This window comes from Hemicordylus capensis, chromosome 3 (assembly GCF_027244095.1).
Source record: "Hemicordylus capensis ecotype Gifberg chromosome 3, rHemCap1.1.pri, whole genome shotgun sequence".
In the NCBI taxonomy this organism is placed as follows: domain Eukaryota; kingdom Metazoa; phylum Chordata; class Lepidosauria; order Squamata; family Cordylidae; genus Hemicordylus; species Hemicordylus capensis.
This window is the reverse complement of record NC_069659.1, coordinates 40612597-40634212: the sequence shown is the minus strand read 5'-3', so window position 1 is coordinate 40634212 and position 21616 is coordinate 40612597. Positions and strand designations below refer to the sequence as shown.

Here is a 21616-nt window from a genome sequence, read left to right as displayed (position 1 = left end):
CAAGACTATTCAAAAATATTGTTTATGAAGTTTGAGTTTTTAGGAAATTATACTGAGCTTTGTATGTTGTTTTGATGCTGTTATGAGGAAATTGTACTGAGCGTTGTTGCTTTTATTTTTCTAAGGTTTGATTATATTGTTTCAGATTGCTTTATGGTTTGTCTACTAAAATAAAGTGGATAAATGGCACTGGAGGGGGCGGGGTATAAATATTTTAAATAAATAAATAATATTTTTTGAAAAAATACATAAACACATACATAGACCAAGCAAGTTCCCTGAGGATACACAGCCCTCTGGAACCACAAGGTCTCACATACAGGAGGCCCCATGTTCAAATCCCAAGTGTCATCTCCTTCTGGAAGGACTCCCCACACACAGACACAGGAACATAGGAAGCTGCCATATACTGAGTCAGACCATTGGTCTATCTAGCTCAATGTTGTCTACACAGACTAGCAGCGGCTTCTCCAAGGTTGCAGGCAGGAATCTCTCTCAGCCCTATCTTGGAGATGCCAGGGAGATAACTTGGAACCTAGATGCTCTTTCCAGAGTGGCTCCATCCCCTAAGGGGAATATCTTACAGTGCTCACACACAGGGGCGGAGCCACCACTGGGCAAACAGGTTCAAAGAACCTGGGCCGCTGCCTGCAGGGGCCATGCCCCGTGGCCTCAGACATGCCCCCCACATCTGACATCAGACGTGGGGGGCACTATTTCGCTCCCAAACAGGGCTGCGCAGCGGCCAGACACGGGCGGCCGCCAGCCTCCCTCCGCTGCTGCTCACACATCTAGTCTCCCATTCGTATGCAACCAGGGTAGACCCTGCCTGAGTCCCACATGACACAAGTTGCCTTTTGTGCATCTAGCCACTCCTCTCTCACTGACTTGCTTGATTGACTGGGCTGCTGGTTATTGCCTCAGCAGACCTTATCATCTCTCACCTCTCCTCATTCTCCATGGCAACTGACTGCCTCATTCATCAGGGTGGCAGTGACCAAACTTCTTGTGAGCGAGCCTGCCTTCTTTCCCTTGCTGGGGGTCAAATAGTCGGAGGGTGGAGAAATTACAGACCCTGAGCCCTGGTAGCCAAAGTGTTCCTGGGCTCCCTTCCATTCAGGGTCCCATCCTGGGGCCAGGTAATGTGAGAAAGAAATTCCTATCTGCTGGACAGTGCCAACACCTTTATGGAACCTGAGCATGCACGAAGGTTGGTTGGTTCATGTGGCTCTCGGATTGCTACCTGGTTAATAGGGAGGAGAGCTGGTCTTGTGGTAGCAAGCATGAATTGTCCCCTTTGCTAAGCAGGGTCTGCCCTGGTTTGCATTTGAATGGGAGACTACACATATGACCACTATAAGGTATTCCCCTTAGGGGATGGGGCTGCTCTGGGAAGAGCATTGGCATGCAGAAGATTCCAAGTCCCCCCCCCCACCCAGCATCTACAAGATAGGGCTGAGAGAGACTTCTGCCTGCAACCTTGAAGAAGCCTCTGCCAGTCTGTGTGGTCAATACTGAGCTATAGATGGACCAGTGCTTTGACTTGGTATAAGGCAGTTTGTTTCCTTTGTTCCTAATAGAGTGGTCCCTTAAAATACAGAAGTTGGTCATCCCTGCCCTGTCTTCTCACTACTCATGGTAAGGTCTGGTTAAAAAAAGGCTTGCTTACTTGTTTCTGTTTACTTCCACATAGGTGCAGTCACAGACTTCATTACTTTTGTCTTCTGCAGGGAAGAGAAATTCAGCAACACTGAAATATCTGCGTGATCTGAGTTTTCTATTGGTATGAGTTTCCTGAATGGCACTTACCCCTTTTCAAAGTGTACAAACAATGTCCATTATTGTAATTCCATATTTTCAAGCAGCCATCTCTTCCTCCTGTAATTAGTCTGGAAAGTGATGAAAATTCATCAATATGGAACTTACACCAGTAAGAAATTAGGGATGTGCACCGAATTGCTTTGGTGCACATTCAAAGGCAGCCAGGGGTTCCCTTAAGGGGAGGTGGGCAGGTCTTACCTGCCTGTCCGCCAAACCCCTGCTGGCCTGCCGCAGTGCTGTTCAAGCAGAAATGCTTCCACGCCAAGCGGCATCTTGTGTTGCCTGCTCCTTTGAAATGCCACACCGTGACGATGGCTTGCGTCCCCTGGCATCCCTCATATGGCATCAGCACGTAAATAGCATCAGTGCACCAACACCATTTACGGGCCGATGCCACACGAGGGAAGCTGGGGAATGCATCCCATTGTCACGGTGTGGCGTTTCAAAGGAGCAGGCAACACAAGATGCCGCTTGCACGGAGGTATTTCCGCTTGAACTGTGCTGCGGTGCACTAGCAAGGAATTGGAGGATGGGCAGGTGGTACCTGCCCACCTCCCCTTAAGGGAATAACTTGTCCTGCACTGAAATGTTTCGCTGTCTCTCCAAAAAGTTGCCGAAACACTTCCGGCTCATCCCTATAAGAAATACATTATAGATAGATAGATAGATAGATAGAACCTTTTGAAGTGGGTAAAACATACCTTCTTCCACTTGGGTCAAAGGTGAGGCAGGTTATTGCAAAGCCATCATGAGCATTACCAAATTCAAACAGATGCTTTCCACTTTCAAAATCCCACACTTTGACTACCTTAAAAAAAGCAACAAAGCATTTGAATAAACACCATGGCCAGGATCCAAAGACAAATAATAGCTAGCATAAAGATTCTGTGCACAAATGAGCAGACAAAAACCAGTCCGTTGCATGTGAAGCCCTGCTCATGGCCCTGCCACCAATGCAGATATCCAGTTGAAGGGGACTAGAAATAAGGCCTTTTTGGTTGTGGCCCCTCAACTTCAGAATGCCTTCCTGGAAGAGTTCTACCATGCTCCCTCCCTCAAAGTCTTTAACAAATAGCAAAAAAAATCTCATATATTTAGAGAGAGAGATTAATATTTTATCTGAACCACATATCTGGGGTTTTATTTTAGCTTTTTAACTTGTAATTTTAATTTTGGTTTTAACTGAGTCTTGTTTTTAGTTAATTTCTATTAATTTTATTAGTTTTATATTGTATCTTTTTTACTGATTTTGTGAGCCGCCCCGAGTAGTGGTGTTCTCAAGGGGTGGGCTTATAAATAGTTTAAGTAAGTGTAACCCTGCGAGTGTAGCCTCCTAATGCAATGTGAGAACACGGGTTCTTTGGTCTTGAGCGCTGCCACAGAGTTTATTCTGAGGAAAGAGATTTTCTGAAGAGAGACAGAGACAAGTAAACCAGAATATTGGAGATCTGGAGGGAGAATAAGCAAGGATCAGAGAGACAAGACAAGTAGGAAGGATTCGATCAAGAAAAGAGTAGAGCAGAGAGAGAGAAGCAACTGTTTTCTGTTTCCACAGTTGAGCCAGAGGTTTACATCTGACACAGTGAGAGGCAGAGTGGACAAAATATACAGGTCTCAGAGACCCAGCTGAAATACTGGAAACTAATCTTTTTTTTTCTTTTTTTTTGCTGTGGGGATTACAGATTAAGTTTTTTTAATGCCCCTGCTAACTTGGCAAAGAGGCACCTTTTACCGTGATGATTCTCTTTATTTAGCAGGGGGAGAGTAACTGGCCCTATCCACTTTCCAGCACAGTACCTCCAGTGACTGTTGCTGGTGTCTATCTTGTGTTTCTCTTTAGATTGTGAACCCTTTGGAGACAGGGATCCATCTTATTTATTTATTATTTCTCTGTGTAGACCGCCCAGAGCCATTTTTGGAAGGGCGGTAGAGAAATCAAATTAATAATAATAATAATAATAATAATAATAATAATAATTTTAACATAATATCTGCTCAAGCTATTCCTATCCTCCTCTCTTTCTCTCTATCACTGTTAAATTAATCTTCATTTTAGCTATATATATTTAATTAGTAAGTGAGGCCTGCAATTGCCTATATGTAATATAATTTTTTAATTAATCTGCTTGCAAAAGGGAAGTAAAAGAGCAGTTTGAAATTTCCAGGATTTCAACTGCAAACATTATTTATTTTATTTTTATTTATGATTTATTTCTTTGATTTATATACTGGCCTTCCAAAAACTGCTCAGGGTGGTTTACATCAAAACAAAAACAAAACAATCAACGCTAAATCAATTAAACAATTAAAATAATTTAAACCCAATATCAAAAATTTTAAACCATAAATCTAATTAAAAGATTTATTCAATAATTATTTTGTTGAATAAATGACATATATCGTAAATTTGAATCATAGTAAATTTTAGTCTGAGAAGGATCTTCTCCTTCTCTTGGGCATGATGTTGTTTGTGAATTATTGATCTGATTAAAAGTAGGGTGCTGTTGAATTGATGTCGACTCCTGGCGACCACAGAGCCTGTGTTTTTTCTTTGGTAGGTTACAGGAGGGGTTTACCACTGCCATCTCCTGTGCAGTATGAGTTGATGCCTTTCAGCATCTTCCTATATCACTGCTGCCCGATATAGGTGTTTCCAATAGTATGGGAAACATACCAGCGGGGATTCAAACTGGCAATCTCTGGCTTGCTATTCAAGTCATTTCTCTGGCTACTGAGCATTAAAAATCTGCTGAGAACAATAACAGTTAAAATATTATTATGTTCATCATTTCTGCTTAATACAAAAAACCTTTTCCCCAGCATATGCTGATGTAAAAAGTAATGCCATCAGTTAATTGAAGTGGCAGGGTTGTTCATGCAAAATTTGGTATCTGTAGGTAATTGAGAAGAATGATATGTTTAAGAAGAATATATATATATTTAAAAGTATTTAAAACATACACTGAGCATATTCCAGTGTAAAAAAGTAGTGCATTCAGCTAATTTCAGTGGCAGGATTGTGTATGCAAAATTTGGTGTTTGTGGGTCATCAGGAAATGACTTTATGTCTCACAAACAAACACATCCTTCAAAATATATAATAGATACACAGCCCACTGGATCCCCCCCCCCCATCTATTACAGAAAGATGGGAGTGGAAGGATGGAAGCGCCACATGTTCTGCAGACTCCACCTTCCCCCACCCCCCTTCCACATCTACTTGAGCTCACACTCTCACCTACAACCAGGGAATGACAAAGTGGGAAGGCGAATGTTACATAAGTAAATGGAAAGGCCATGCACGGGAGTTCATTGAGCATTGGAAAGAGCTTGATTGATTGATTAAGTGCCATCAAGTTGGTGTCAACTCTTAGCAATCACATAGATAGATTCTCTCCAGGATGATCTGTCTTCAACTTGGCCTTTAAGGTCTCTCAGTGGTGCATTCATTGCTGTCGTGGTTGAGTCCATCCACCATGCTGCTGGCCGTCCTCTTCTTCTCTTTCTTCCATCTTTTCCCAGCATTATGGATTTCTCAAGGGAGCTGGGTTTTCACATAATGTGTCCAAAGTATGATAGTCTGAGCCTGGTCATTTGTGCCTGGAGTGAAAATTCTGGATAGATTTGTTCTACGATCCATTTGCTTGTTTTCCTGGCTGTCCATGGTATCCTCAAAAGTCTTCTCCAGCACCAAAGTTCAAAAGCGTCAATACTTATTCTATTTTGCTTCTTCAAAGTCCAGCTTTCGCATCCATAGGGTGTCACGGGAAAAACCATTGTCCAAACTATTCTAATTGTTGTAGTTATAGACACATCACAGCATCTAAATATTCTTTCCAAGGCCTTCGTTGAAACCCTACCTTGGAAATATCCTTTCCAAGGCCTACATTGCAACCCTAAGAGCTTACACATCTCCCCCACCCAAATCTTCATAAGGATTTATTTTTCCTATGCAAGTTCTATCAAAGGCTGCTTGCACAAGATTAAAACCTTTCCTCCAGCAGAGGCCAGTTACCATTGGCGGATCCTGAAATCCTAGCTCATTATATATTACATATCTCACCTCTGCTCTAGCACACAGCACACTCAGGGTGGCATATACAGAGGCCCCAAGCAATTTAAAATTTCCTGTCTGTAAAATAAATAATAATTTTAAAAACAAAATTAAGAAAGCTTTTTTTGATTGATAGAATGCCTCTGCTTCCATCTGGGCCTGAACCAGTGTAACAGCCTCTTTTACATAAAAGTAACCTATGATTGTAATAAGATGATGATGACGACAACAACAACAACGAGGTAGGTAGGTGTGTGTGTGTGTGTGTGTGTGTGGTGTCTCCATCAGTAGCACTTTACAAAGTACAAGAGGACAGAGTCCTGCCCCAAGGGCTTTCAACCTAACATTGTAAGAGGGAAGACAGCAGAGAAATGGGAGGGAAACGGAAGCATGGATAATCAGAGGAAGAAATATTTATTTCCATTACAGTTAACTTATTCCTAAGAGAATCAAGGCCCAGTCCTTAATGGATGCTCCCTTATCAATAAAACAGCATGGCCGGGTTTACACAGAGGGGAACTTGAAGTTCCTGTCTTGATGTGGGTTCAGATGGTTATTGACTTCATAAGTAGGTTCTGCATTATGTGTGAACCTGGACTCAAAAATACTTAAATTTTCATTTCAGTAAAAGCAATTGATTTATTTTCTCTGTGTTGCAGACATAGCAGAATATATACACGAGGGGAACATGAAACATTACTACAACATATTGATTAGACAAATTCACTCAAAACTGAGAAATACATATGAAACTGCCCTGTGATGTCCATCAAGTTCTGTATTAAGGAGAGCTGGTCTTGTGGTAGCAAGCATGACTTGTCTCCTTAGCTAAGCAGGGTCCACCCTGGTTGCAGATGAATAGGATACTTGATGTGTGAGCACTGTAAGATATTCCCCTTAGGGGATGGGGCCTCTCTGGGAAGAGCAAAAAGTTCCAAGTTCCCTCCCTGGCATCTCCAAGATAAGGCTGAGAGAGACTCCTGCCTGCAACCTTGGAGAAGCCGCTGCCAGTCTGTGTATAAATATATGGCATATAAATATATGGCAGCTTCCTATGCACTGACTGGCAGCAACTGGTCTTTTCCCAGTCTTCCCTGCAGATGCCAAGGATTGAACCTGGGACCTTCTGCAAATAAAACACATTCTCCGCCACTGAGCAGTAGCCTCTCCCATCTCTAAAATAGAGAGAAAACTACTGGACAATATTGTTTTACTTACAGAACGCTCAGAGCAGCTCACAACATGCCTGAATAGTTTGTTGAATTTGCAGCATAAGACTGGTTCCTTATGGGAAGTCACCAAGTAGGGATCTGGAGGCAAACTGCCTTATGGGAAAGAAGAACAAGAGAAGTTTGATATGTGTTGCGATCGATCTATCAATACAGCATTTGTGCACATATGCCAGTTAGGGCTTGTTTGGATGGTAGTGTCCCTCATGGCTGGTTCAGATTTGCAAATATGATATTGGAAACATGGGGAATTGCCTTGATTCAAAAAGATACCAACTGACATGGGGATTTCACCATTTCTCTTAAGATGATCATTGATCTGCATAGGTAACACCACAGTCCTCCTGTGGTTTGTGGATGTCTTATACACTGAATACCAACAACCCAGATAATGTTTTGGGACTTCTGTGAACATACAGGTGAAACTCGGAAAATTAGAATATCGTGCAAAAGTCCATTAATTTCAGTAATGCAAATTAAAAGGTGAAACTGATATATGAGACAGACGCATTACATGCAAAGCGAGATAAGTCAAGCCTTAATTTGTTATAATTGTGATGATCATGGCGTACAGCTCATGAAAACCCCAAATCCACAATCCCAGAAAATTAGAATATTACATGGAACCAAGAAGACAAGGATTGTAGAATAGAACAATATTGGACCTCTGAAAAGTATACAGTGTACTGTACTTGATTGGCCAGCAAACTCGCCTGACCTGACCCCATAGAGAATCTATGGGGCATTGCCAAGAGAAGGATGAGAGACATGAGACCAAACAATGCAGAAGAGCTGAAGGCCGCTAATGAAGCATCCTGGTCTTCCATAACACTTCATCAGGCTGATAGCATCCATGCCACGCTGCATTGAGGCAGTAATTGCTGCAAAAGGGGCCCAAACCAAGTACTGAATACATATGCATGCTTATACTTTTCAGAGGTCCGATATTGTTCTATTCTACAATCCTTGTCTTCTTGGTTCCATGTAATATTCTAATTTTCTGGGATTGTGGATTTGGGGTTTTCATGAGCTGTACGCCATGATCATCACAATTATAACAAATTATAACAAATTAAATTAAATTTCATGAGCTGTACGCCATGATCATCACAATTATAACAAATCATCACAATTATAACAAAATTGATCATCACAATTATAACAAAATGGACTCTTGCACGATATTCTAATTTTCCGAGTTTCACCTGTAGATCTTAAGGCCAAACTACATGTTATGTTAAGCCCATCATTAGGAGGCTGGTTTAAAATAGGAAGTAAATAGGAAGTGCCATCTTCTTCCAAAAATAAGATACATAGGGGGTGGGGAATGGATCTGGAACAGGATTGTGGTATGGGTAAATAGTCACTTTGGAAGGCAATTTTCAGTTGGAAAATGGTGCAGGGGAAAGTGCAAATGCTGTAATTCCACCCTGTGCACCTCTGTCCTTTCTGATCCAGATCAGGGGGCAGCCACAGCTGTTTTGCTCCCACCCAAATGTACTTCCTGTATCATTTTGTGTTAACGTAAGATGCAGTTTGGCTCACAGATGTACAAAACGTAGATCTGATAAACAGATTTGGGATTACTTTGCTTTTTTACCGTAATCGTAGATGGAAAACAGCCAGTGCATCTGTGGCAACACAGAGTGATCTAGAGCCTGGTATATAGTGGCAAGCATTGATCTCTCCTTTAATGCCATTGTTTTTTGAACAGGCTGTGAATAAGCAAGTCTGGTCTTCAATATCCCATATCTACAAGGAAAGAATGGAGACATGCTAAAAAGAATGCCCTAAGGATATTGTAAGTTTGTAACTTGGCATATGTGAAATACAGACAGACCTTAATTGTGTTGTCTTTTGACATGGAAAATATTTTGTCTTCTTCAGAAATGTAGACATAGAAGATAGGGGCCATGTGGCTTCTGAGCATGCCTGTTGGCCTTCTGGAATTTGATCAGAACATTAAACACTGAGTAGCTTCCAACATGCAACAACATGGAGAGGGGTGCAGATTCTCCCCCTCTCTACACACACCACAAGCATCTGAGGATTCTCCCCACCTCCACATTTTACTGTACTCTTCCACCAAATCTAGCAACCCATATCACTCCCAAAAGACTTGTGTGTAGGGAATGCTTTCTGCTTGCACACAAAGGGAGAAGTGATTTTTGGCCATCCCTATCCCCTCTTCAGCTACCTCTGCCTTCCAAATATAAATATAAATATAAATATAATATCCCTGAGGGACATATTTTGGGGAGGAACAGATGACTGCCAAGGAAAGAGGGAATAGCTGAAAATGACCTCTCTTGTCGGTAGGCACATGGAAACAGGGTCAGCTATTAGTCATTATGCAAACTAGACAGTGGCCTAGGGTGCCAAGTGGGGAGGGGCACTAATGGTCTGAGTCATGTGCAACCTGTGAGGGACAGCAACCCAACACGGTTGCACTCCTGCCCCCTTCACCTATGTGGGCATCCAGGGTTGGCACCTTCTGTTGTCTGAGTAAGCAGGCACTTCCCATCCCTATCATCCACATACCTGGCGCCCACGCTCCCCTCACGACCTCCGCCCACTGCTCCTGCCACTCCACTTGACTGCCTCTGCATTGCTGCTGCTGCTGGCTGTTTCTGGGCAGCCAGCCTGCCATGGCATGTTATAATGACATTCCTGCATCATAAGGCAACGTCATTGCGACATGCTGTGGCAGGCTGGCTGCCCGGCAGTGGCAGGAGTGGAGGGCAGAGGCAGTGCAGTGGAGCAGCAAGGAGAGCAAGTGGGCAGCTTGATGGGGATGGAGGGTGCCCACCCGGATGACAAGATGTACCTGCCTGCACAGACAAAGGGGCAGGGGGCACCAAAGCCCGGCTTCACCTGGGATGCCACCAATCCTTGGGGGAACCCTGCACAAAAGCATTCCCCACACAGAATGGACGTAGGCCAATGGGCTTCAAAGGTGCTTTCATGAGACTGAAACATACCCAATACATACAGATACATGGAGATAGACACACAAAACCACGGCACACAACCTCAGCTGTGGACTCTTGGTCCACAGAGCTACATGCAGATCCAAGAAAGGAGCAAACACCAGGATTCCAGGGCTGAAGTCCACTAAGAGGTCACAGGCAGAAGACCAAATACAGTACTTGAGCATTGGCAGGTGCTTTCACAGATTTCTGAGCATTGTCTTCAAGAAAGTCTCAGCCCTCACCCAGTAGTGTGCTCCAGGATCCATTTATCTTACTTTCTTAATTCAGGATTTATTTTATTTTATATTGACCTAACTGTGGGGTATAGATCAATCTATACAATGACTTTTGAAAAACAATCACAGCATTCTACCTGTTATAAATAAATATAGAACCGTGCAGGCAAATTATTACATTTCTGTCCCACTCTTCCCCCCCCCAAATCAGGCTGATCTAGAAGGTGTTCCCCCACCATTTCACAACAACCCTGCGAAGATTAGACGGGAGGGGGGGAGAGAGAGAGAGCAACCGCCCCAAGGGCATCCAGTAAGCTTCATGGCTGAGTGCGGATTTAAATCCAAGCTTCCCCATTCCTATTCCAACACTCTAATCAGTCCACCCCATTGACCAGGTGTAGCCAGGGGAGATGGGGCTCGTGTTCGTCCCTCTCCCCAGTGGCCCCTTGGAGTGAGGGAGATAATGAAGAAACTAGGGAGGGATGGAGTTGGGGAGCCCTCAGGAGCTGGGGGCCCCCGGGTTCTTTTAACTCATCTGCTCAATTATAACTACACCCTTGCCACTGACTCTCCAATGGATAGGTTGCAAATACCGTAGCAGAGTCTTCCACAATTGCTGCAACAACGCAGTAACATCCTACCCAGGCATATAAGGATTCCACAGCCGAACAATTCGATCCATCCCTCCAGTTACGATGAGGTTGTTCTTTTTACTGAGTGCAAATGTTTTCACTCCTTTGTGGACTCGGAAAACAATCTGATCCCCTTCAGCTCTACAAGAGGGGGCTCCTAGGATTGCCTGCCCTTTCCTTGCCTTAGAGTCTTTCCTGTGTTCTTTTATTTCTTTCATCTGTTGCTCAACATTGGTAGCTGCAACAACACAACCTGTAAAAGGACACACGTTCTTAATCAAACTGTCAGTTTTAGGGTTCAGGTTGACTGTTGCACAGTATACATGCCAATATGATCTAGAACTGAGAGTTACTAACAATATTAAAGAAAGAAAATGCTAAAGATATCCTCGCAATAATATCCCTGCCAGGAGTGGCTCGACCTAACAGGGGGGTGGGCGCCAAAGAAGGGAGTTCAGGTTACTCCTCTTTCTCCTGCCCTATCCGAGAGCCATGCTGCCTGCAAGCTGGCTATTCATCAGGTAGAGCTGCGTGGTTAACTTCACAGCTCCACCTGATGAATGATGAGGCTCTCGGGTGGGGCGGGAGAGAGAGAGGAGCAACCCAAGCTGCCGAGAAGCAAAGGCAGCTGTGCCTCCTTTGACCCCACCCAGGTTCATTCGGGGCTACTGATCCCTGCTAACGGGATCTGAAAGGGGCTCTTTGAAAGTGATGGCTCTCTTATCCATGGCAAGAGGAGAGCTACTGTCTCTGTTCAGCCAGCACAACATCATCTCTCCAGTAGCTGTTGCTGGCTTTGGGGTGTGTGGGATTTTTTGGTTTTGTTGAGAGATTGTGATCCCTTTTGGAGGAACCATTTTCTCATTTCTTCTACTATGTAGATTGCTTTGAGGACTTTGTTGTTGTTGAAAAGTAGTTCATAATAACTGCACAATTTCTTGCATTCTAAATAAAACAAAATATAGTTTGCATCTTAAGAACAATTAACAGCATCCCACTGGCAGATTTTTAACCTCTTCGTTCCCTCTGCAGCCCCCTGAAAAGTAAATCCTGAAAGCCAGGGACTGTCTGAACCAGCTTTTGATGCTGTGTGTGTGTGTGTGTGTGTGTGTGTGTGTGTGTGTCCCCATCCTGAAGCTGGAACCGATAGCAGTTTTCCCACTCTTTCTAGCAGAGTGGAAATGCTTTCAGCAGCTAATGCAATTGCTCTGTGGGATCCAAGCCATAAATATGGGTTGACATCAAGACTAAGTTACTCATGAGCAGTCCCACTGAAATTAATAGGACTAATAAGTTCAATGGGACTACTCATACATAACTTAGTTTGGCTGTCAGCCATGGCCTTCAATGGCAACCACAGACAGCAAAATTTTCACAGCAGTTGACGGCCCTACAGGAGGTAACTGTATTCCGCTTGTTGCTATTTGTTTGTGTTACTTTGCTGGTTTAAGACTCAAATAAAATATCTGATAGGATCTAGTAATTACATTTCAAGTGTTATAAGAATATGCCCACAGTATAGCCTTATTCACACATTATGTTCAATGCATGTACAACTTATGTAAACTGCACACACAGATCTGTACACACATACAGTTATTCATGCTTTATGTTCATCACATGTACTATATTATACTTCCAATCTGCATCCCGTATTTGAGGAGTTCTGTATCTAGGTTCTGGGTGCTAGTAATGACACTGTAACATGGAAACAAAGATAAGAGACAGTGGCTGACATCCAGATCAACGCAGCACTTGTGCTGCTAATTCTGCACTGGTCCTTGGGGAGGGGCATTTCCCCCCTCTGAAGCTGACTGTGACACCCCAAAATATATCCCTGACAGTCCTCAAGGACATATTTTTTGGCGACACAGTTGGCTTCAGAGGGAAAGGAAAATTAACAAAAACCACCTCTCCCCTACAGTGTGAGTATCACTGCACCATTGTTTCATTAGTCTGGAAGTTGACCACTGCATATAACTCAACTCAAACCATGGTTTGTTCATGAATGCAACATTTTAACCCTCCCAAGATCGTGTATTCCCTCTTTCCCCTACTGTCCTCCTGAGCTCTAATGCAGAGCTCCGACATGAATATCCAGGTTTATTAAAGAAACAGTTTCATGGTTCACACAGTGGCAGCCGGTAGCAGTGGTGCAGGGGCAGGGGAAGGAGCTACAGGTGCAGCTCATTCACACTCCTCTCACCCCATTCAGCTGCCTGCCTCCCTCTTGCCTCACCCAACCACGGCATTAATCCCAGGCTTGTGGGCTGCTCATTTGCCAGGTCCCCCAACCTTTTGAATGAGCAGCCCACGTGTCTATGGTTAACACTGTGGTGGGGCAAAGCAAAAAGGAGGCATGCAAAAGAGTGGGGTGAGAAGGTGATTGGAATGCAAAAAACCACAAACCTACACCTTGTTTTACACTACCACCCTCCTCCAACTCTACCAGCCACCACGGATGGCTCATCCAAACCATTTAACCATGCTTTACAAACCACAATTAAACCAGGATGTGAAACTAGAACTGAATCTCACATTCTGGTTTAACGTAGAGTATAAAGCACAGTTAAACAACAGTTCCATCCAGATCTGGATGAGCCATTTAACAAATCATGATTGCCCCGACATGTAAGGAAAGAGGGAAGGAGAAGGGAGAAGGAGCCAGCAGGCTTGAGAAGGTTACACATTCACATGGTTTATTTCCCTGAGGCAACTATGGTTTGGGGTCACCCAAAAGAACAACCTCCTCGATTTAACAGCAGTAATATAATTACCTATTACTAGGGCAGTAGACTCGTGACTTGAGGCAGAAATAACTGCTTTAATAGAATCATAGTAATTCAGCTAAAAAGAGAGGAAAATAATATGATTAAAATCGAACAAACTGATGATTAGAGAAGAATGTTCTCTCTTGGGGCTATTTTACTCTTTTACTTGGTCTCTTGCACCATTCCCAGATGGTGATTTTACTTTGCTTAATCACTGGAAGGGCAGGTGTGCATTCATATATTGGGTGGATTTATGTTGAAGTCCGTGTGAGATATTGGGGAGCACTCCATACACAATTTGGGTTTCCCCCTACACATTGGAGCTTAGCCCACATTTATCCAAGCTAAAAAGTTCCACCTTTTACAGCGGGTTTTTTTTGATACTTCGATATATCTGATATATACCAATGTTTCTCCTGAGATGTATGGAGGTGCCATGCTGGTAGAATGCCTATTCTTAAAGCCTTGCTTTTTTCGTTGTTGTTGGTTTTTGGGTTTTTTTACATTTGCTTGGTAATCTTGCAGAACATCATTCTATGCACCCACAAAGTGCATTTTGTTTTCCTCTTTTAATAACATTTATCTTTTTTTCCTTTTGGAAAGCCTCCTGACTTTGACTCCCAGTGGTATTTATTTATTTATTTGACAAATCTGTATACTGCCCACTGCCAAAGTCTCTAGGTGGTTTACAGCACTTTTTAAAAACCAAGAATTTTTAAACAGTTAAGGCATACAAAAGGTCAAATTAAAATACCCATAAACACACGCCAACTAACTAAAAGGTTTGGCTTAAGAGATGTGTCTTTAGTTGTTTCCTAAAAGCCAGCAGGGATGGAGCAGCTCTAATCTCATAATGAAGTACATTCCACAGCCCTGGGGAGACTACAGAGAAGGTACTTTATGGTGAACATAAGAAGATTTTTCTTAAAGCCTCACTTTTTACTTTTTTTAACATTTGCTTGGTGATCTTACGGAACATTGTTCTATGCACCCTCACGGTGCAGGTGCACAGAACGATGTTCCACAAGATCACCAAGCAAATATAGAAAGAAAGAAAGAAAGAAAGAAAGAAAGAAAGAAAGAAAGAAAAACCTACTTATGTTCACCATAAAGTACTACTGATCGTTGTAAACTCCCAGTGTACCACTCTGGGAGTGGTACACCCCACACCAGGGGTGCACTACTCAAATGTCTTGGTGGACCAGAACCACCCATGACTTGATCTGCGGGGGCCTAGCACATTATTAATTCACATAAAAATTAATTATCAAAAATATTAATAAAAACAATTATTAGTTACTTGTAGATCTCTTCTCTGCATCAACTTTAACCAAGATTAGTGGTCAGAAAATAGGCCCTGTCCCTCCTCAGTCAATGGGGCACCTGGACTACATGCCAGCCTCAGGTTGGAGTCAGGGGGTAAGGTGTGTGTGGGTGGGGCGGAGAGATGAGGGATGGTGTCAGTGGGCTTTGGCCCAGGGGTGCTAGCAACACAAAAGGGCAGCATCTGGGCTTAAGTGGCCCAACTGCACTAAGCGCCAGCTGCTTGTCAGGAGCACAGGCTAAGAGTTCTTCATGGCTCCTGCTGTTGCTGTAGGATATTCCTACCTACAGTCCAGCAAAACAGTCCCTGTGGGCCAGATCCGGTCGCCGGACCTTATGTGGCGCAGGCCTGCCCTACACTGACTTGAATGGTGCATGTGAAAAAATTGGAAGGAACCAACAGGAGCCCTATTAAAGCAGCCCTATGTGAACGGCTCCCAGGTTTCTTCGAATTATCTTTATTGCGCTTATATGCAGCTAATACAGGTGAAACTCGGAAAATTAGAATTAAAATTAGGTGCACCTGTGTGTTTGTTTGAAATGTCCTCAAACCAATTTCCCCCTATAAAACAGCAGCTATTCTCAAGTCATTGATCTTGTACCACTTTTCTGGCCTAAAAAGACAATGAGCCAGATCTCACGAGCTAAGCCCACTCTCCCCGCAAACGAGCACGATTGTCAGCTCCATGACAGAGGCGGCAGGGGCTGGGGGGAGCAGGGCCTGATTGGCCCCCGGAAGCTCCAGCATCCAGCAAGATCCCCGGAGCCAGGAGGCGGCTTTTCGCCTCCCCTCTGGGGGTCTCTTGGTGAGTAGCCATGGCACGGAGCCACGCTGCAGCTACTCATGATCTTGAAAAGCGTGTTTGTGGAATGCTCGCTCCACAAACCAGGTTTTAGGGGAGGGCTACTTAGGCAGGTTAACCGCCTGCGAGCCCGGTGGCACCCACGATCAGGCAAAATCGGGCTAGGCTCCCCTAGCCCGATTTTGCCCGATCGTGGGAATAGCCCCAATGAGGCTCTTCTCATGATCCGTGAGAAGAGCCATGAGAGGGTTTGCGAGGAGAGCGGGCTAAGCCCGCTCTCCCCACAGACGAGCAGACAGTCTGCTCTGGGCAGCCACAGTGGCCGCCCACATGACTGCCGGCTCCATCATGGAGCTGGCGGGGGCTTGGTAGTTCAGGGGCCGTGTGGCCCCCAGAAGCTCCAGCATGCCCTGCACGAGCTGCTTTTCCGCCTCCTGGTCGGGTGTCTTCTTGTGAGTAGCCGTGGTGCAGAGCTCCACAAACCCGGTTTAACTGCCGGGCTACTTAAGCGGGTGACCCACTTAAGAACCACCGGGCTCGCAGCCAAGACCGGTGGTTCTCACGATGGGAGGAAATCGGGCTAGCCTCCGCTAGCCCGATTTCCTCCCATCGTATGAATAGCCTCCTTAACTGTCGGAGGCAAGGTATGCAGTTCTTCACTTGTGATCAACCCAATGTCCTTAGCCAGCTGCGATTTTTTAAAGGTCACGATGGGCAAGTAAGCACTGGCCAGCAGGTAAAGCTGTAAAAAAACATGAAGGTGGTGCTCCAAGTCTGGCCAGAGTGCCAGAATTCACAAGGAGGGATGACAGGTTTCTTCAGAAACCAATCCAGTCACCTGGAGCCTGTGAGAGAGCCTGTTGTTAAATAAGGTGAGAGCTTAAAGGAAAACAGAATAAACCAACATGTGGAAAAGCCCACAGTTCCTAACGACACAATTTATGTGACATGTAGTCTGGACCTAATGCAGACAGGTGGAATTTAATCTCTTATCCTCTCTTGTAATATATTGACTTGTAGAACATAAGAACATAAGAACAGCCCTGCTGGATCAGGCTCAAGGCCCATCTAGTCCAGCATCCTGTTTCGCACAGTGGCCCACCAGATGCCACTGGAAGCCACAGGCAGGAGTTGAGGGCGTGCCCTCTCTCCTGCCATTGCTCCCCTGCAACTGGTACTCAGAGGCACACCCTTGAGGCTGGAGGTGGCCCACAGCCCTCTGACTAGTAGCCATTGATAGACCTCTCCTCCATGAAGTCATCCAAACCCCTCTTAAAACCATCCAGGTTGTTGGCTGTCACCACATCCTGTGGCAGAGAGTTCCACAAGTGGATCACGCGTTGTGTGAAAAAGTACTTCCGTTTGTTGGTCCTAGACCTCCTGGCAATCAATTTCATGGAGTGACCCCTGGTTCTAGTGTTGTGTGAGAGGGAAAAGAATCTCTCTCTCTCCACTTTCTCCACGCCATGCATGATTTTATAGACCTCTATCATGTCTCCCCGTAGTCGTCTTTTTTCTAAACTAAAAAGCCCCAGGTGTTGTAGTCTTGCCTCGTAAGAAAGGTGCGCTAGGCCCCTGATCATCTTGGTTGCCCTCTTCTGTACCTTCTCCAGTTCAACAATGTCCTTTTTAAGATGTGGTGACCAGAATTGTACGCAGTACTCCAAGTGTGGTCGCACCATAGTTTTGTATAAGGGCATTATAATGTTAGCCGTTTTATTTTCAATCCCCTTCGTAATGATCCTTAGCATGGAATTTGCCTTTTTCACAGCTGCCGCACATTGAATAGACACTTTCAACGAGCTGTCAACCACAACCCCAAGATCCCTTTCCTGGTCTGTCACCGACAGCTCAGATCCCATCAGCATATACTTGAAGTTGGGGTTTTTCATTCCAATGTGCATCACTTTACACTTGCTAACATTGAACCGCATTTGCCATTTTGTCGCCCACTCCCCCAGTTTGGAGAGATCCTTTTGGAGCTGCTCACAATCCGTTTGGGATTTCACTACCCGGAAGAGTTTGGTATCATCTGCAAATTTGGCCACATCGCTGCTTACCCCTGCTTCTAGATCATTTATGAATAAATTAAAAAGCACCGGTCCCAGTACAGATCCCTGGGGGACCCCACTTCTTACTTCCCTCCATTGTGAAAACTCTCCATTTATACCTACCCTCTGTTTTCTGTCTTTCAACCAGTTAGCAATCCACACATGTACTTGTCCCTTTATTCCATGACAGCTAAGTTTCCTCAGGAGTCTTTGATGAGGAACTTTGTCAAAAGCTTTTTGGAAGTCCAGGTAGACTATGTCAGCTGGATCACCTTTATCCACATACTTGTTGACACTCTCAAAGAACGCCAAAAGGTTGGTGAGGCAAGAGCAATGTACGTATTTTATTTTCTCACCTGAGCAACCCAATCCCCATGAACCTTCCAACGGATATAAGTGACATTTGGAGAAAGAGCAGCATTCTCAAGGCTAATACTAGGGAGATTTTCCACCTTGGGCAGTTTCTTCCATGTTCTGAAAACATGCAAAGTGAAGATAATTATATTCAGCAGAAATAATTAGGCATCTAACAAAATCTCAACTTGGTGTTTATCAGCAAAGGAAACACCTGATACTTGTTTATAATTTGGGAAGGGTATAATACTTATTTTCCATTGGGATGTATCACAGCTAATGAAGAAGTTACCAAGAAAACCCTACTTCCATTTGCCCCATGCACACTGTGGAGGAATGAGGCCTAGACCTCTTGGGTTTTGTTTTTTTTTAATAAATAGGTCCTTGTATTATAAATGAATGGTAAATTGTATTAATATGCACAAAGCTCATCATTATTTTAAGTAGAGTGCCAGAAAAAGCTGGCAGGGTCAAGAGTTCATGCCTGCTGTAGTTTAGTTTCACTTTGAGAATATCAGTTTGACAATATGGTTTTGGAGGAAAGCGAACTTTTGAAAAATGGAGGGAACTTTGAATTACACTGATTGGATTGTTTAAAAAACATTGGAGCAAAATTGTGTATATATAGAAGGGTTATTCAGAAAGTTAGTTGAAGTTATAGTCATGGAGACAGTCAAAGTCCATGAGTAGTAAGTTGGAAGTCAGAGTTCAAATTGGAGTCGAAAGAAGAAGAGTACCTTGCAGAATCAGAGAAGAGTTCAGCTTGCAGTCAAAGCAGAAGACTTGGAGAATGAGAGTCTGAGAGAGACTACAGAACTAAAAAATTGCTAGCACAGAGCTGTTCAAATAACTGGCAGAGAGGTGAAATCTCTGCAGAAAGGAAATCACTAAGAACTGGAAAGAACGGAACCTGAGGCTGAATTGAGGAAAAGCCAGAGTTGCCAGAGGTGATAATCAACTATTCTAAGTTAGGGCTTAGTGAGGTTAGTGGATGCATTTTTTACCACATTTTGTTTGTTCCTTATGTTCTTTTGATTGATGGTGTGTTGTTGTTGTTGTTGTTGTTTTTAACTAAACTTGCGAAGCAACTTTTGATTTAAATGTAACAAATTGCAAAGTAAAAATTATTGTTTACATCTAAAGGAAAATTGTAGCTTTGATTTTCTCCACCCCATGCCTTACCACTCTGCCAAAGTTTGTTTTTGCAACAGACACTGTTGTGGTAGACTCAGCCTAGAGTACAAAAAAGTCTACTTGGTGGCAGCAGTTAAAGCGGTAAATTGTCAGGGAGATCCCGTGGTAGCACAGTAGGGTGGCTCCTCCACATGTGGTTGCAAGCTGAGGGAAAGGCAGCTATTCCACAACACATGCATAAATCCCATTCATGCAGTGTAATTCTAGATTCAAAGCAATGCAGCACACTCCTTGCAAAGCTTATGCTAACCACAGGTATTAAGTTACATTGATTAAGAGTGTTCAAGAGATTATAGAGCTAGAACATAAGAACTGCCCTACTGGATCAGGCCCAAGGCCTATCTGGTTCAGCATCCTGTTTCACACAGTGGCCCACCAGATACCTCTGAGAAGCCCACAGGCAAGAGGTGAGGGCACGCTCTCTCTCCTGCTGTTACTCCCCTGCAACTGGTATTTAGAGGCATCTCACCTCTGAAGTTCTGGAGGTGGCCTATAGCCACCAGACTAGTAGCCATTGATAGATCTGTCCTCCATGAATTTGTCTAAGCCCGTTTTAAAGCCATACAAGGTAGTGGCTTTAAATTCTTTGCCATCCCATGGCAAAGAATTCCATAGGTTAATTATGTACGGTGTGAAAAAGTACTTCCTCTTCTTGGTCCTAAATTTCCAAACCTTCAGTTTTATGGGATGACCCCTGGTTCCAGTGTTGTGAGAGAGGGAGATGCATAATTATGCACTCCATGCATAATTGTATAGACCTCTATCATGTCTCCCTTTAGTCGCCTCCTTTCCAAAGCAAAGAACCCCAGGTGCTGTAGCCTAGCTTCATAAGGAAGGTGCTCCAGGCCCCTGATCATCTTGGTTGCCCTCTTCTGCACCTCTTCCAGTTCTACAATATCCTTCTTAAGATATGGTGACCAAAACTGTACTCAGTACTCCAAACATGGCTGCACTATAGATTTGTATAAGGGCATTATAATATTAGCATTTTATTTTATTTTATTTTATTTTCAATCCCCTTGCTAATGATCCCTAGCATGGAATTAGCCTTTTACACAGCTTTGAGTCGACACTTTCATTGAGCTTTCCACCATGACCCCAAGATCCCTCTCCTGGTCAGTCACCGACAGCTCAGACCCCATCAGTGTATATGTGAAGTTGGGGTTTTTTGCCCAAATATGCATCACTTTACACTTGTTTACAATGAACTGCATTTGCCATTTTGTCACCAAGTCCCCCAGTTTGGAGAGATCTTTTTGGAGCTCCTCACAATCTGTTGTGGATTTCACTACCCTAAATAGTTTAGACACTAAACCAGTGTTTAGTTTAGCTAGCATTTAAGGAGGCCAGGATGCTATGATCCTCATTCTCTTCAGCCTAGAAAAACTAGGAAGTCTTACCTGTGTATCACTGGAAGTCTAAATACTGTAAACCGGCATTTTATACAGTGCCATTCACACACATGGTGCTTAACAATGAAAGAGGACAAGTCCCTGCCTTGAGGGGTTTACCATTTAAAAATCTCCATAAGGAACTGAATAGAGGAAGGGGAGGGAAATAGAGGCAGAGGTAAGCAGGTGGGGCATATCAGTGGATCCAAATGCATGTGCTTCTTCCTCCTCAGCTCCCGCACTGAGCGAGAATGTTGACATGGTGGTTTGGTTAAACCACAGCTCCATGACTGATCTAACCCCAGGGCTTTGCTTTAACTGGGACTTATAGAAGCTCTTCACATGATCCACGCGAAGAGCTTTAGGAGGGGTCTGTGGGGAGAGCGGGTTAGCCCAACCCTCCCTGCAGATGGTCTATTACTGTTCCCTGGGTGGGCAGATCACCTGCCCAGATGAGCGGTGGCTGTTTGCGGACTGCCCATGGCTCGCCCAGCAGCTCCGGGGGTCGGGCACAGGGAAGCGCCACCACACGGCACCCTGCCCCCCAGAGCCCCAATAATGCACTGTGCGATGCATAACCGGGAACTCCCTCCCCCCACCCCCGTGTGCCCACCTTAGCAATAACAGCCCCATGTTAATGGCATTATCATGGTGCTACTATTGCTGATTTTGCAATATCCATTATTCTAATGGATGTCTGTTCTATGAATTACGTCCTGTTTCACTTCCAGGATCTTGTCTACTATTGCTGGGAGCATTTTGATTGTTGGGCATCTGGAAGTACA

General features: G+C 44.1%; 1 protein-coding gene across 6 annotated transcripts in view; it reads right to left on the bottom strand.

Moving 5' to 3' along the window:
• Positions 1-18345, bottom strand: part of LOC128351156 (WD repeat-containing protein on Y chromosome-like) — a 36237-nt gene extending 17892 nt beyond the window's left edge. For 3 of the 6 annotated variants that reach the window (XM_053310364.1, XM_053310366.1, XM_053310368.1), the window contains exons 1-9: positions 18249-18345; positions 13722-13791; positions 10954-11197; positions 8945-9047; positions 8705-8856; positions 7094-7196; positions 2523-2629; positions 1810-1889; positions 1670-1724 (exon numbers count right to left, since the gene is read on the bottom strand). In XM_053310364.1, the coding sequence (XP_053166339.1) occupies positions 1670-1724; positions 1810-1889; positions 2523-2629; positions 7094-7196; positions 8705-8856; positions 8945-9047; positions 10954-11162 (809 nt within the window). In that variant the 5' untranslated portion in view covers positions 11163-11197; positions 13722-13791; positions 18249-18345. Of the gene's footprint in view, positions 1-1669; positions 1725-1809; positions 1890-2522; positions 2630-7093; positions 7201-8704; positions 8857-8944; positions 9048-10905; positions 11198-13721; positions 13792-18248 lie in introns of those variants that run through there. The other 3 variants (XM_053310365.1, XM_053310369.1, XM_053310367.1) reach the window with 3 other exon arrangements.
• Positions 18346-21616: the final 3271 nt, after the last annotated feature.